Source organism: Trachypithecus francoisi, unplaced genomic scaffold, assembly GCF_009764315.1.
Source record: "Trachypithecus francoisi isolate TF-2019V2 unplaced genomic scaffold, Tfra_2.0 Lachesis_group5, whole genome shotgun sequence".
Classification (NCBI taxonomy): Eukaryota; Metazoa; Chordata; class Mammalia; order Primates; family Cercopithecidae; genus Trachypithecus; species Trachypithecus francoisi.
The window spans coordinates 142341847-142357969 of NW_022681470.1; the positions used below are offsets into that span (position 1 = coordinate 142341847).

Below are 16123 nucleotides of genomic sequence, written 5' to 3' on the forward strand. Positions count from 1 at the left end.
ACTCCAGCCTGGGTGATGGAGTGAGACCCTGTCTCAAAAAAAAAAAAAAAAATGTATTAAGCTTGCAGAGCAGAGATGGGCTTGGATGGAGCCAAGATGCAGGCAGGTGGCCCACCCAGGACACCCACGCAGATAATCTGGGGGAGCCATGATGGGGACCACCACCAGGGAAGGGGAAGGAGGGTACAATGCACAGAAATGGAGGGTCCTTGGGGTTCAACATTCACAGGACTTGGTGCCTGATGGGAGAGGGAGGGGCAAGGAAAGTTCCCGGGTCTCCATCTCTGGTGACCAAGTGGATGATGAGAATAGGGACTCAGGAAGAGGGGGCAGATTTGCTAGGGGTGGGGGCACAACCTGCTGCCTACTCAAAGGCCTCCCTGCTTCCCCAGAGCCCACCGTTCCCCCATTGCCATGTTATCCACTCAACTGCCTGCATCCCATGGTTCTCTTTCAAAGAGGTCCAGATCCCAGGGAAGGCGCAGGGCTAAACTCCAGTCCTGGTTCTGTGATCCTTACCCGGGACTTTCCATGACATCTGGACTAATTCCTTCACTTCTTGCATCTCAGTGTCTTTTTTTTTTTTTTTTTTTTTCCCCTCATTCTGTCACCCAGGCTGCAGTGCAATGGTGTGATCTTGGCTCACTGCAATCCCCACCTCCTGGGTTCAAGCGATTCTCTTGCCTCAGTCTCCTGAGTAACTGGGACTAAAGGTGCACACCTCCACACCCGGCTAATTTTTTTATTTTCAGTAGAGATAGGGTTTTACCCCGTCGCTCAGGCCCGCCCAGGCTGGGCATGTTGGCCAGGCTGGTCTCAAACTCCTGACCTCAAGTGATCTGCCCACCTCGGCCTCCCAAAGTGCTGTGATTACAGGTGTGAGCCACCATGCCCAGCTCCTCAGTGTCCCCTTCCATAAAATGACAAGTGTGGGTACATGAATTGCCCTTTATGGCTTAACCATAACAGACCCTCCTTCCTTAGTGTAGTAGATGTTGTGGAAAGTCACTGAGATCTCCAGAGGCTGTGGGAGAAGGAACTGTCAGCTCTCAGCCCCCTTCCTGGGCAGCCCATCGGCAATGGTTGATTGACAAGGGAGTATAAAGGCTTGACCATTTCAGCCCGGCTCCATCTGAGTTTGCTTCCTGAAGACCCAACACACACAATCTGACCATCTTGGTCCCTGGTGGAGCTGGAGCTGAACTGTGTTCATGAGACCTCTCCCCGGCCCCTGCCCTCTCAAGGATGCACCTCCTAGATGCTACATCTTCCACCCCAGGAGACCTTCCGGGAAGCAGCCTGGAGGCTGTCACCAGGACCTTTGCCAAGACCTCAGTCCCAACCAGCCACACACCATTAGGGCTTGATGTTAACCATGCCCCAACTCCATCCAGGGACCTCAAGCTTTCAGGGTCTTTCTTTTGAGACTGGAGCCTGGGGGCTGGCCTCCCCCACAGGCCCCTGACATAAGCGCTTGGAGAAAGTGTGTGAGAGCAGAGGGTACAGATGCAGACTGAAGAGTCAGACTGGGCTTGAATCCCAACTCTGCCATGACAGGAACTTAGGCAAGTCAGTCTACCTTTCTGGGCTGTATTTGGTTTTAGTCTGCCTGCCTGCCTGCCTTCCTTCCTCCTTCCTTCCTTCCTTCCACTCACCCTTCTTCTCATCTATCCATTCACCCATCCATTATCCATCCATCCTTCCTTCATTCTTTTATTTATCTATCCTCCTTCCTTCCATCAACCCATCCATTCATCTTCCTTCCTTCCACTCACCCTTCTTCTCATCCATCCATTCACCCATCCATTATCCATCCATCTTTCCTTCATTCTTTCATTTATCCATCCTCCTTCCTTTCATCCATCTTCCTTCCTTCCTTCCTTCCTCTCACACTTCTACTCATCCATCCATTCACCCACCCATTATTTATCCATCCTTCCTTCATTCTTTTATTTATCCATCCTCCTTCCTTCCATCAACCCATCCATCCATCTCTTCCTTCCTTTCTTTCTTCCTTCCTTCCACTCACCCTTCTTCTCATCCATCCATTCACCCATCCATTATCCATCCATCCTTCCTTCATTCTTTCATTTATCCATCCTCCTTCCTTTCATCCATCTTCCTTGCTTCCTTCTTTCATTTTATTAATCAATCATTCATGTATCCATCCACCCATACTTCTCATCTTTCTTCCTTCTTTCCATTCACCCACCTTTCTACTCTTTCATTCATCCACCATCCCTCCTTCCTTCCTTTAATCCACCCACCCATCCATACTTCTTTCCTTCTTCCATTCATCCATCCTCCTTCCTTCCATTGGCCCATCCATCTATCCATCTAGCTTTCTTCTTTTTATTCACCCATCATCCATTTATCCATTCACCCACACTTCTACCCATCTTTCCTCCCTTTCTTCTAGACATCCATCATCCATTCATCTACCCAACCACCCTCCTATTCATCCATGTACCCATCCATCCATCCACCCGTCCATCCATCCTTCTACTCATCTTTCCTTGATTTCCTCTTTCCTTACATCTATCCATCCATCTCTCCAGCCATCTACCCACCCATCTATCCATCCATCCATTCATCCCTCCATTGCTCCTTTCCTCTCTCTTCTTATTTCAGAACAGATTCTGGTTTCCTCATATGTAAAACAGGATAATAACGACTTTGCAAGTTTTGATGAGGATTCCCTGAGATAATGTATACAAAGTGCCTGGTAAAATACAGGTGCTAAACAAAGTGTACTTGCTGCCACTGTTGTCATCAGCTCCTGCCCGTTTCAGCAGTCAGACACCTGCCTGATCATCCCCCATGGCAGAGAAGAAGTCTGGGTTCTCAGGTTTCCAGGATCCACTGCTGCTGTTGGTGGCTGAAGCCACAGCTCCAGAGTCACAGGGCTGGACACATGACTTGGGCTCAGAGCCTGTGGAGAAAGGAGGGACAAGGTGTCAGGAATAAGCTGGGAGTGCTACGGAAGCCAGGACCTGGATTCTGCATGTGTTGCTGGTCACCCTGGACCTCAGTTTTCTCATCTATAAAATGAGTTGGTGAGGGGAAGGGGAGGATGGTCTCAGTGATCTTGAAGCCAGCATACGTGTCACCTCTTCCCCATCCTGAGCCTATGACAGACATTACTAGTCAATCATGAGGCAATTTCCTGCTTAGCCATTTGCCCCCTCAGGATTCTTCCCAACACACCAGTTCCAGTAGCCATCACCAGGTGATCCAAGTTGGCTTATGTATGAAATCAATTTGTCATGCCTGCTCTAGCAAAAAGCCCTCAGTTGATCAATGATGCTAATGGTCCCGTAGACCAAATGCAAGTACCCCATGCCCACATTGTTTTTCCTTCTCCTCCTCCTACTCCCTTCTTCTTCTTTCTTCCTCCTTCTTCTTCCTCCCTCTTCTTCCTTCTCCTCTTCCTCCTCCTCCTCCTCCTTCTTCTTCCTCTCCCTCTTTCTCTTCTTCCTCTTCTTCTTCAACAGGGTCTTGCTGTGATGCCCCCAAGCTGGAGTGCAGTGGCATGATCTTGGCTCACCAAAACCTCTGCCTCCTGAGTTCAAGTCATTCTCCTGCCTCAGCCTCCTGAGTAGCTAGGATTACAGGTGCACACCACTGTGCCTAGCTAATTTTGTATTTTTAGTAGCGTCGGGGTTTCACCATGTTTTCAGGCTGGTCTTGAACTCCTGACCGCAGGTGATCTGCCCCCCTCAACCTCCCAAAGTGTTGGGATTACAGGTGTGAGTCAAGGCACCTAGCTTTCTTCTTCTTCTTCTTTTTAATTAAAAACTACTTTAAAAAATAAGCTTATTTTTTCCTCTTTTTTCTATTAGAGATGAGGTCTCACTATGTTGCCCAGGTTGGTCTCAAACTCCTGAGCCCAAGTGATACTCCCAACTCAGCCTCTTAAAGTGCTAGGATTATAGGTGTGAGCCACTGCACCCAGCCCTAATGCCCACAATGCCCACATTTGCAGAAGAGTCTCTCTCTCATGGTGGAATTGAGGCTGCCTCTTCTTTTGGTGAGGAGTGAGAAGCAGAGAGCAGGGAAGGGAGTTGGGCCCCCCAGGAGCCACATGCCCTAGGACCCACCTGCAGATGGACATGGATAAGCTCCAAGATGCTCAGTCCCAAAGCAATGACAAATTCTAATCCATGTCCCTTGCCTCCTGAACATTTCACATAAATGGAATGATAGACTATGTGGTCTCTTGTGACTTGCTGCTTTGACTTTACATATTTTTGAGGTTTGTCTATAATGTGGCGTATGGTAGTGCTTCATTTCTTTTCCTTTCTTCCTTTCTTTCTTTCTTTTCTTTTCCTTCCTTCCTTCCTTCTTTCTTTCTCTCTCTCTCTTTCTTTCTTTCTTTCTTTATCTTTTTCCCTCTTTCTCTCTTTCTCTCTCTCTCTCTCTCTTTCTTTTTTTGAGATGGAGTGCTGCTCTGTCACCCAGGCTGGAGTGCAATGGAGTGATTTTGGCTCACTGCAACCTCTGCCTCCCGGGCTCCAGCAATTCTTCTCCCTCAGCCTGCCAAGTAGCTGGGATTGCAGGTGCACGCCACCAAGCCCAGCTAATTTTGGTATTTATTTTTTTAGTAGAGACAGGGTTTCACCATGTTGGCCAGGCTGGTTTTGAACTCCTGACCTCAGGTGATCCACTCGCCTCGGCCTCCCAACGTGTAGGGATTACAAGTGTGAGCCACCGCGCCCAGCCAGTGCTTTATTTGTTTTAGGGCTGAATAATATTCAATTGTATGGAGACACCACATTTCGTGTATCCATTGATCTGTTGATGGACGTCTGGGTTGTTTCCCAACGTTGGCTATTTCGAATCGTGCTGCCATGAACAATTGCTTACAGATTTTTGCACGGATGTGTGTTTTCCATTGTCTTGGGTAGTTACCTGGGAAGGGAATTGTTGGAGTACATGCTAATCTATGCTTAACTTTTTGAGGAACCACTATTATGCAATCTCTTGTTTGAGACAGAGCCTCACTCTGTCGCCCAGGCTGGAGTGCAGTGGCGCCATCTCGGCTCACTGCAACCTCCGCCTCCCGGATTCAAGCGATTCTTCTGCCTCAGCCTGTCGAGTGGCTGGGATTACAAGTGTGCACCACCACACCTGGCTAATTTTTGTATTTTTAGTAGAGATGGGGGTCTTCCTATGTTGGCCAGGCTGGTCACGAACTCCTGAGCTCAGGCAATCTCCCTGCCTTGGTGTCCCAAAGTGCTGGGATTACAGGCATGAGCCATTTCACCTGGCCTAAAACCATGGAATTGTGTGCTTTCAATAGGTGAAGTATATGGTAGCTCAATAAAGCGGTGGCTAAAAAAATGTTTTGCTGGAGCCTCTGGCGGAGTTTTGGATGGGACAGGTACACGTGGGACCCGAAGCTTCAGTTCCATTGCTTCAAGATAAATTTGTCCCCTGATGCCGCCTGTATTCATGGATGAATGGCTGGATAGTAACGGGCAATGCCAGGGTTTCCACCATCACTGCTTTCCAGGCTGCCCTCCCAGGCTGGTTGGAGGGACTCTGTTCAGCTGCTGTTGTTAATCTGTCCTCTTCCTCACCCAAAAGCCGAAGCAGCATCTACGACTCACAGAAACGAAACAAGCAGGCTGTGAAGGAGGAGGAAAGCCAGGTATGGGCGGGGGGGTCCTGGAGGCTGGTGGGAGCTTGGGAGGGGAAAGGCAGTCCCATTCCTCAGCCAAGTTCCCTGGGGGCTGGAGGAGAGGCAGCAGGATTGGCTTGCTTCACTGGACAGGGTCCTTGTGGAGGCCTGAGGCCTCCCGTAGCCTGCAGAATCTCATGCCCTGTATCTGTGAAACCTGAAGGTCTGGGGTCCAAAGATCAAAGGTGAAAGGCCAGGGTTGGCCGGGCGCAGGGACTCACACCTTTAATCCAGCACTTTGGGAGGCCCAGGCGGGCGAATCACTTGAGGTCAGGAGTTCGAGACCAGCCTGGCCAACATAGCGAAACACAGTCTCTGCTAAAAATACAAATATTAGCTGGGCATGGTGGCGTGCACTTATAATTCCAGCTACTAGGGAGGCTGACACATGAGAATCTCTTGAGCCAGGGAAGGGGAGGATGCAGTGAACTGAGATTGTGCCACTGCACTCCAGCCGGGGTAACAGAGTGAGACTCTGTCTCAAAAAAAAAAAAAAAAAAAGAAAAAGAAAAAGAAATTCCAGGGTTGTGTGTTGTGTCTGTGTGTTTTTGTTGTTATTGTTTTGTTTCAAGTGAGTCTCACTCTGTCACCCAGGCTGGAGTGTAATGGCTTGATCTTGGCTCACTGCAATCTCTACCTCCTGGGTTCAAGCGATTCTCCTGTCTCAGACTTCTGAGTAGCTGGGACCACAGATGTGTACCACCATGCCCGGCTAATTTTTGCATTTTTAGTTGAGACAGGGTTTCGTCATGTTGGCCAGGCTAGTCTCGAACTCCTGGCCTCATATGATCCTCCCACCTCAGCCTCCCAATGTACTGGGATTACAGGCATGAGCCATGATCCCCAACTGAGTTTTGTTTTTATAGGGAAGCTTCTGACCTAGGAACAGGTTGAGCTTGACCTGATGATGAAATCAATTCTGATCCTAGTTCCCAATGACTGACTCAACTCTGATCCTAGTTTTATAGATTGAACCCTAATCTCTGTCACAGACTGAGCCATGATCCTGGTGTCATATACTGAGCCTTGATCCTGATATCATAGACTGAACCTTATCTGGCTGTCATTGGTTTAGCACTCATTCTTGTATCATAGACTGAACGCTCATTCTAGTGTCACAGACTAAGCCTTTATCCTGGTGTCATATATTGACCCCTGATCCTAGTGTCATAGGCTAAGCCCTAATCCTGGTGTTATAGTCTTAGCTCTTAGCTCTTATCCTAGTCTTAGTCCTAGTCTTAGCTCTTCCTGGTATCATAGACCAAGCGCCAATCCTGGTGTAATACACTGAATCTTGATCTGGTATCATAGACTAAGCTCCAATCCTGGTGTCATAGGCTAGTCCTGATTCCAATATTATGAGCTAAGCCCTAATCCCTATGTCATAGACTGAGCTCTATCAATTACCAACCACAATCACCCCAAACGATTGCCAATCACATTTGTAACAGACCCTCAGCTACCAGTCTGTCCCCTGTAGTCCATCCTGGAGTTGGTGTGTCCTTTTGATATAACACTCTGATGGTCACTCCCCTTCTACTGATCCCCACCCCCATAGACTCCAGTCCCCTTAGGATGACATTCAGAGCCCTTCCCAGCCTGTCCTCTTACCTCCCACTCACACACATGCACCCCCAACTCACCATTCTCCTGGTATCTCTGTGCTGTTCCTACCACTCTTCCTGCCTGGCAGCTGAGGGCTTTGTCTCAGATCCTCTGCAGACAATTTTAGCCACAGTACTTTGGATTGCTCTGCCTAGCTCTTTATGGAAAAGGTTTGCTGATACCTGCTCTAGAGCATGAGGTCTGTGAGGGCAGGGACTATATCTGACTCCCTTTTACATCCCCAGGCTCCAAGGGGTAAAATCTTGTATCAATCGCTTTCTATATGCCTGGCTTAGTGCTAAGCCCATCATGTACTTTTCAGCCTTCTATACTCACAACAACTCTCTGAGTCCTCATTTTATAGAAAGGGAAACTGAGGTTTAGAGAGGTGCATTGACTTTACCAAGGCCATACCAATCTGGTATGAGGTAGAGCTGGGAGTCAAATTCAGGTATTTCTGAATTCAGAAAAGAGCTCACAATCACCAGGCTACCCTGTGCTGTGCTGGGTTGGACACAGAGTCAGTGCCCATACATTTGCTGGTGAATGGATAAATGGGTAGATAAATGGATAGACGGCTGGATGGATGGATGGGTGAGTGGATGGTTGAATGGATGGGTGGATGTGTGAAAGGATGGATGGATGGATGAATGAGTGGATAGATGGATGGGTGAATGGTTGGATAGGCAGATGGATGGATAGGTGGATGGATGAATAAGTAGATAATTGGATGTATGAGTGGATGGGTAGATGGATAGGTAGATGGATGAATGGATATTTGGATGGATGGATGGTTGGATGGATGGAAGGGTGCATGGATGGATGAATGGATGGATGGAGGGATGGAAGAGTGGATAAATGGGTGGGTGGGTGGGTGGATGGATGGGTGGGTGGATGGATGGATGGATGAATGGAAGAGTGGATGAATGGATGGATGGATGGATGGATGGATGGAAGAGTGGATGAATGGGTGGATGGATGGATGGATGGATGAATGGAAGAGTGGATGAATGGGTGGATAGATGGATGGATGGATGGATGGATGAATGGAAGAGTGGATGAATGGGTGGGTGGATGGATGGATGGATGGATGGATGGATGAATGGATGGATGGAGGGATGGAAGAGTGGATAAATGGGTGGGTGGGTGGATGGATGGATGGATGGATGGATGGATGAATGGAAGAGTGGATGAATGGATGGATGGATGAATGGATGGATGGAGGGATGGAAGAGTGGATAAATGGGTGGGTGGGTGGATGGATGGATGGATGGATGGATGAATGGAAGAGTGGATGGATGGATGGATGGATGGATGGATGGATGAATGGAAGAGTGGATGAATGGGTGGATGGATGGATGAATGGATGGATGGATGGATGAATGGAAGAGTGGATGAATGGAAGAGTGGATGAATGGGTGGATGGATGGATGGATGGATGGATGGATGGCTGGCTGGCTGAAGAGTTGGCTGACTGGCTGGTTAGCTGGATAGATAGTTGGATGGCTGCATGGTTGCAGGGATGAATGCGTAGATAGTTGGATGGATAGGTTATATGGCAGTGTCCATAGGCAGTGATGCATTACACTCAGGAGATGGCATTCTGAGGGGGTGAGGAAGGAGATGTAAAAGGAAAAGGGACAGAATTGTGGCAGAAGAGCCACACAGGAAGGAAACCAAGGTGAGCGAGGCACAGACTGCACTCATCAGACATGCACCAATAGATTGAGGAATGAATGAGAAAACATGAGCAGAATGGTTAACGGGGGCAGTTGATGGGGAAGGGGCACTGGGATCCTTCACTAAAAGTCTCAGTTCTCCTCTCCCAAGCCTTACTTGCCTCCCCAAGTCCAATCCCACCCTTTCCCCAGGAAATTCCTATTAGGTGCCCAGACAGCCAATTACAGAGCTTAAGAGGGTGACAAAAAGGCCATTCTTCCCTGCTTTCCCAGGCTACTGACAGGAGACAAAAGGTGAGGGAGTCACTCTCCCAGGGGAGCTAAGCCAGAGGAGACATGAGGCCTCAGGGAAAGGGGGTCTGCTGGGGATGCACACTGCTCCCCACCCCCATGCTCCTCTCCAAGGAGCTGTCCATCAGCCTGGATTCAGATCCCAGGCAGCCTCCTCCACTACTAGCCCCTGCAGCATCAGCCATAAAAGGGTTTAAGAGTCACTGTCAGTTCCCACAGCTCACTCCCCCACCTGCTAGCATATAAATCTCAGCCTCAATTGCCTGGGCAGGGAGACAGGGGGAGCTGAGCAGCCACAAGAGGGGCAGAACTTCTTAGGGACCTGGGTCACAGGTGGACACTTTGGTGATCCATGGCAGATACACTAATTCTTCAGGATCGCCATCCATCGTCGGATCTAAAAACCCTCCCCAGGCACTCCAGCTGCCCACATTGGCAGCTTTGTTCATCAGTCAGAACACATCAAAGTGGCCTCAGACAGAATCTGCTTCAAATCCTGGTTCCTCCAGCATACACTTGCTGTGTGTCCTTGAGCAAGTCACTCAACCTCTCTGAGCCCAACTTCATGAGAGCTCAACAGCTAGCAACAACTTCTATCCTGATGATGACTCTTATATTGCATCCCAGTTCCCAAGGCCATCCTCTCTGCCCCTAACTCCAGCCCCTGGGTCCCCTGACACTCCCACCTGCTCCCTGACCCCAGCACAGTGCCTGATATGCAATGAGCCTTCAAGGATGGTCAGTGGAATGAACCAGCTAATCAGTCTTCACATTGGCTCCCTCCTTCATGAAAACTCATTGCTACCTTGAACAAGTACGTGGCTCATGCAGGTGATGGTGGCCGTGACTAACAAGTCATGCAGGCTGAGCGATGTGGCTGGCCTGACCAGGAGGGGCTCATATGGGCAGTGGGGAACGGGGGACAAGGAAGCCCACAAGGCAACGAGTACATGACCAGCTCTTATGATATTGTCCGGCACTGTCCTCTCGTGCCCTGCGTACCTGGACATCATCTGGTTATCTTTCTTGAGCATTAAGAAGTGTCTCTTTGATGGCTGGGTGCGGTGATTCACGCCTATAAACCTAGCACTTTGGAAGGCTGAGGCAGGTGGATCACCTGAGGTCAGGAGTTCGAGACTAGCTTGGTCAATATGGTGAAACCCTGTCTCTACTAAAAATACAAAAATTAGCTGGGTGTGGTGGGGGGCACCTGTAAATCCAGCTACTCGAAAGGCTGAGGCAGGAGAAGCACTTGAACCTGGGAGGCAGAGGTTGCAGCAGTGAGCTGAGATCACGCCATTGCACTCCAGCCTCGGTGACCGAGTGAGACTCGGTCTCAAAATAAATAAACAAATAAATAAAGAAGTGTCTCTCTTTGCAACAACAGTTCACTCAGACCTTTGATGGTATAATAAAGGCTGTTACCAGTCCCCGGAGAGGTCATCTGAGGCCTGGGGACCCTGGGGGCTGAGAGAGAGGGCACTAGTCGATGGTCATCTGAGGCCTGGGGACCCTGGGGCTGAGAGAGAGGGCACCAGTCGATGTGTGTGTGGTGTGTGTGTGTGTTTGAGTGAGGTGTGTGCCTGAGAGCCTCTAATCCCCCTGTTTTTGTTTCTGCCCTGAGCCTCCTGTCCTGCAGCTGGGCCAGAAACCAACAGTATCTAGGACCCCCAGGAAATCACTGGACTGCCCCTGAGGAGTTCAGCGGCTGAGTTAAGAGGGCGGGCTTTCTTTCTACAAATTTACCGCCTGAGACAAGTTCCTGGCCGAGTCTTGGGAGACATTGCCTCTGAAACAAGAGGGACCCCACAAGTCTGTGATAATTCCAGGGGGCTCCGGAGAATCAGGGGTCATGGAATCCAGGGCCGGTGCCAGCGGAGTCTGTACCCTGGCCAAGAAAAAGCTCGAAGGGGGATGGCGGGCAGGCCGTCCTGGGATCCCCGCCTGGGTGGATGGCTCCCGCTGGTCACTGCCAGCTGCTTACCTCTCTTGAAGGCCCACCGCTTCAGCCACAGCTTGGAGAAGGCTGGCCAGGAGTGGTTGAGCACCGAGTCAGCCATGGGGGCCGTGCGTGCGTGCGTGCGTGTGAGAGCTCGAGTGTGAGCTGGGCTGGGAATCCCTGCCAGGATGGAGCTGCCAGTAAGAGGGGCGGAGACTGCCTCCAAGGTCTGCCAGATGCATCAGCTGATAGAAGCCTGGGGCTTCAGCAGGGGGGCTGGGGTTTCCAGCACAAGGGCCCAGGGACCCCTGGTTTGAGGGAAAGCCAAGTCCTTTAGCACCCTCTGTCCCTTAAACCCAGTCCTACAGGTCTCTTACCCTGGCTGGACAAGACAATCTTAGGGAAATGCAAATACAACGTGGGTCCTACGGGGAGCCTGGGTGTGCGTGGATGTCTGAGTGTTTGTGTGTGTGTGCGTGCCATCGTCTCGGTGGGTTTGATGATGCATTTACGTGTTTAGAGAACACGTTTCAGGGTTAGTTCTGAATATTAACTTGTCAATGTGGGGTGTTTTTGATTATCTAGATAGTTTTAAAAGTGTCTCTGTGGTTGTGTTTGTGTGTGTGTGTGTGTGTGTGAGAGAGAGAGAGAGAGAGAGACTGAGAATGCCCATCTGTATCTGTGGGGTCAGATCCACCTGCATGATTCATCTGTGTCTTGGGGAGATCTGTTTCTAGTATCTGTGAGGTGGTTTTGGTGTCTGCCTGGGTTTCTATGTTTCTACATATTTGTGTCTTCATCTGTTTCTGTTTTTTGTTTGTTTGTTTGTTTGTTTTGAGATGGGGTCTTGCTCTGTCACTCAGGCTGGAGTGCAATGGTGTGATCAGAGCTCACTGCAGCCTCCAACTCCTGGGCTCAAGGGGTCCTCCGGCCTCAGCCTCCTGAGTAGCTAGGACTATAGGTGTGTGCCACCACACTGGCTAAGTTTTTTTTTTTTTTTTTTTTTTTTTTGTGGAGCTGGGGTCTACGTTGCCCAGGCTGGTCTCAAAACTCCTGAGTGCAAGCGATCCTCCTGCCGCGGCCTCCCAAAGTGCTGGGATTACAGGCATGAGCCACACCACCTTTCTAAGTGTGGGGTATGGTGCGTGTGTCAACGAGTGCTCATCCGTGCAGGTGCTGCCCCCTGGTGGTAGAAGCTCCTTTATCAGCATCTTCACTCCTTGGGTCTGAAAAATCCCTGCTTCAAATCCTGGCTTCAAATCCCAGCTCCTCCAGCACATACTTGCTGTGTGACTCTCTCCTGCAGTCCCCAATCCTTTACATTACTTCCTAGCCCCAAATCACCCCCACCTCCAAATCAGCTTCCCAAAGTGCTGGGATAACAGGCATGAGCCACCGCTCCCGGTCTGTTATTTTTTAATTTTTATTTTTGAGACGGGATCTCACTCTGTTACCCAGGCTGGAGTAGTGTGATCTATAGCTCACTGCAGCCTCGAACCCCTTGGCTCAAGCAATCCTCTTGCCTCAGGCTCCTGAGTAGCTGGGAATATACGCGCATGCTATCACACTTGGCTATTTTTTTGCTTTTAATTTTTTTGTAGGGATGAGGTCTTCTACGTTGCCCAGGCTGGTCTCCAACTCTGAACTTCAAGTGACCTCCACCCTTCCAAAGTGCTGGGATTACAGGCGTGAGCCATGGCACCCAGCCAAATCTCACTTTAAAGATACAACAGGGGCATCTATTTCTTTTCTTTTTCCTTCTCTATCTCTTTTTTTATTTATTTTATTTTTTTTAGACAGAATCTCAGCTCACAGCAACCTCCAACCTCCGACTCCCGGATTCAAGCGATTCTCCTGCCTCAGCCTCCCGAGTAGCTGGGATCACAGGCATGCACCACCATGCCCAGCTAATTTTTGTATTTTTAGTAGAGGCAGGCTTTCACCGTGTTGGCCAGACTGGTCTTGAACTCCTAACCTCAGGTGATCCTCCCACCTCGGCCTCCCAAAGTGCTGGGATTACAGGTGTGAGCACTGCACCCAGCTAAGTGTCACTTTTAAAAATACAACAGGGTATCTATTTCTCTTTCTTTTCTTTCTTTCTTTCTTTCTTTTTTTTGAGATGGAGTTTCACTTTCGTTGCCCAGGCCGGAATGCAATGGTGCAATCTCGGCTCACTGCAACCTTTGCCTCCCGGGTTCAAGTGATTCTCCTGCCTCTGCGTCTCAAGTAGCTGGGGTTACAGGCACCCGCCACCACGCCTGGCTAATTTTTTGTATTCTTAGTAGAGATGGGGCTTCATCATATTGGCCTGGCTGGTCTCGAACTCCTGACCTCAGGTGATCCAACTGCCTCGGCCTCACAAAGTGCTGAGATTACAGGCATGAGCCACTGCACCCAGCTGGAATATCTGTTTCTAATGATGGCAGGCTAGCTTATTGCAGATTTATCCTCCCACCAAGAACAAATAGAAAAGCTGGACAAAATTGGAAGAGTAAAAAATCACCCTTGCTTGGAAGGCACTGGCAGTCAGATTTGGAAGAATCACGGCCCTGGAAAGAAAGGAAACCTTGGGGCTGGACGCAGTGGTTCACATCTGTAATTCCAGCACTTCGGGAGGCCAAGGCAGGCAAATCACCTGAGGTCAGGAATTCAAGACCAGCCTGGCCAACATGGTGAAACCCTGTCTCTACTAAAAATACAAAATTAGCGGGGCATGGTGGTGGGTGCCTGTAATCCCAGCTACTTGGGAGGCTGAGGCAGGAGAATCACTTGAACCTGGGAAGCAGAGGTTGTGATGAGCCAAGATCATGCCACTGCACTCCAGCTTGGATGACATAGCAGGACTCCATCTCAAAAAAAAAAAAAGGAAACCTAGGAAAGTGAGAAGGACATAATGAGGCAATGCTTTTCTTTCACAAACAAGTTGTTGATTTGAGCACAGTTCTTGAGTGAGTGGGAGGCAGACCAGAAAAAGCCTGAGAAGCTGAATGTAGCTCTTAGCAATCTTATATTGGGGAAATAAACATTGGAATTCAGGGTTCACAAAGAGGAGGTGACTGAGACTCCTAAAAGACTATACCCTAGGAGCAAGGAGGGACCAGACATAGACTAGCCCTCACCAAGAGCAAAATCCATCTTCAAGTCAGCGTAGGTCATAATCAGATTACAGTGATCTTTCCTTTCTTGAACTGCCTGCCCAAAGCAAAAGTAAACCCTCTATGAAGGAGAATGGCACCATAAAGAGACACAAATGATCCCTATTGTTTTTCACAAACAAGGCCTGGCATTTAATCAAAGACTACCAGGCATACTAGAAGACAGAGCCTCATACCAAAAAACAAGAAGAAAAACAGACAATAGCAACAGCCCTACAGGAGATAAAGAGGTTAGAATTAAAAATACAACAGGCCGGGCGCAGTGGCTCACATCTGTAATCCCAGCACTTTGGGAGGCCAAGGCAGGCGGATCACCTGAGGTCAGGAATTCAAGACCAGCCTGGGTAACATGGTGAAACCCTGTCTCTATTAAAACTACAAAAATTAGCCAGGTGTGGTGGTACACTTATAATCCCAGCTACTCGGGACGCTGAGGCAGGAGAATTGCTTGAACCCAGGATGTGGAGGTTGCAGAGAGCCGAGACTGTGCCACCACACTCCAGCCTGGGCGACTCTGTCTCACTCTGTCTCAAAAAAAAAAAAAAAAAGAGAGAGAGAGAGAGAGAATACAGTAGCATATGACACAGGGATGGGTGGATGGGATCCTCAAGAAGCCCACTCTAGCACACTTGCTTACAGATTGAGATCCACCATGGGTATGATACAGAACATTTCAGAAGATGGTGGGGACTGCTCAGGAAGGAAGGCTTAGGGACAAGCTCAGAGTATGAAGGTGTAGGTGAGGCTGACAATGTTTTCTCATCTGTTACGTGCCAGACACTGCACTAAGATCTCACAGACAAAACTTCCTAACAGGCTGAGCGAGGTGGCTCATGCCTGTAATCCCACCACTTTGGGAGCCCAAGGCAGGAGGATCACCTGAGGTTAGGAGTTCAAGACCAGTTTAGCTAATATGGTGAAACCCTGTCTCTACTAAAAATACAAAACTTAGCCGGGCGTGGTGGCGGGCACCTGTAATCCCAGCTACTTGGGAGGCTGAGGCAGGAGAATTGCTTAAACCCGGGAGGTGGAGGTTGCAGTGAGCCGAGATTGCACCAATGCACTCCAGCCTGGGTGATAGAGCAAGACTGTGTCTCCAACACACACACACACACACACCACACACACACACACACACACCCCAAAAACTCATAACGACCTTTTAACAGATGAGCAAACGAAAGCTCAGAGCAGTTAATTCATTTGCCCAAGGCCGCAAAGAGGACAGGGAACTGGGATGTGAACGCCCAGCTGTCCAACACAGTCACCATATCATCTACAACAGTATTGACCATCAGCATATGCCCATCCCTGTCACGGGCTGGGGGATGGCCAGGGAGGCATGGAGACAGCCCAGGCTAGAAGCACCGACGTGTTTGCAGTTGGCATCTACTGGTTCTTCACAGCATAGTGAAAAGGCTGCCTCCACCAGGAAACCCTCCCAGAGTGACTCCCAGTCACAGCAAAGGAGTTGAAACGTGGCTCATTATGAGGGTAATCCTTTCCTGACCTCCTTCGGTTATCAGGTTCTTTTCTCAGAACTGCAGGTGACCTGGCCTTGGAGCATCAGCCCCCAGAGTCACTCACCGGCTCCGTCCTCTCTGCCCCAGCCGTCCACTCTAGCTAGATTCACTCCCTCCTGGTTCTGGGGCCACCTTCCTAGACCTCAGGGTGCCTGAAGCCCGCCCTGCAGCACTGGGGGCTGGCAGGAAACAACAGACTGGGTGTGCCCAGCACAAACCGCAGCCTTCCTCTCCTACCCCTCCCGGTC

At 49.6% G+C, this 16123-nt stretch overlaps 1 protein-coding gene across 7 annotated transcripts in view; it reads right to left on the minus strand.

The window, feature by feature from the left end:
* Positions 1-16123, minus strand: part of ARHGEF18 (Rho/Rac guanine nucleotide exchange factor 18) — a 130472-nt gene that overhangs the window by 112786 nt on the left and 1563 nt on the right. For 5 of the 7 annotated variants that reach the window (XM_033199181.1, XM_033199180.1, XM_033199179.1 and 2 more), the window contains exon 2: positions 2808-2932. In XM_033199181.1, coding sequence (XP_033055072.1) covers positions 2808-2932 — 125 coding nt within the window. Of the gene's footprint in view, positions 1-2758; positions 2933-15939 lie in introns of all 7 variants that reach the window. The other 2 variants (XM_033199183.1, XM_033199184.1) reach the window with 2 other exon arrangements.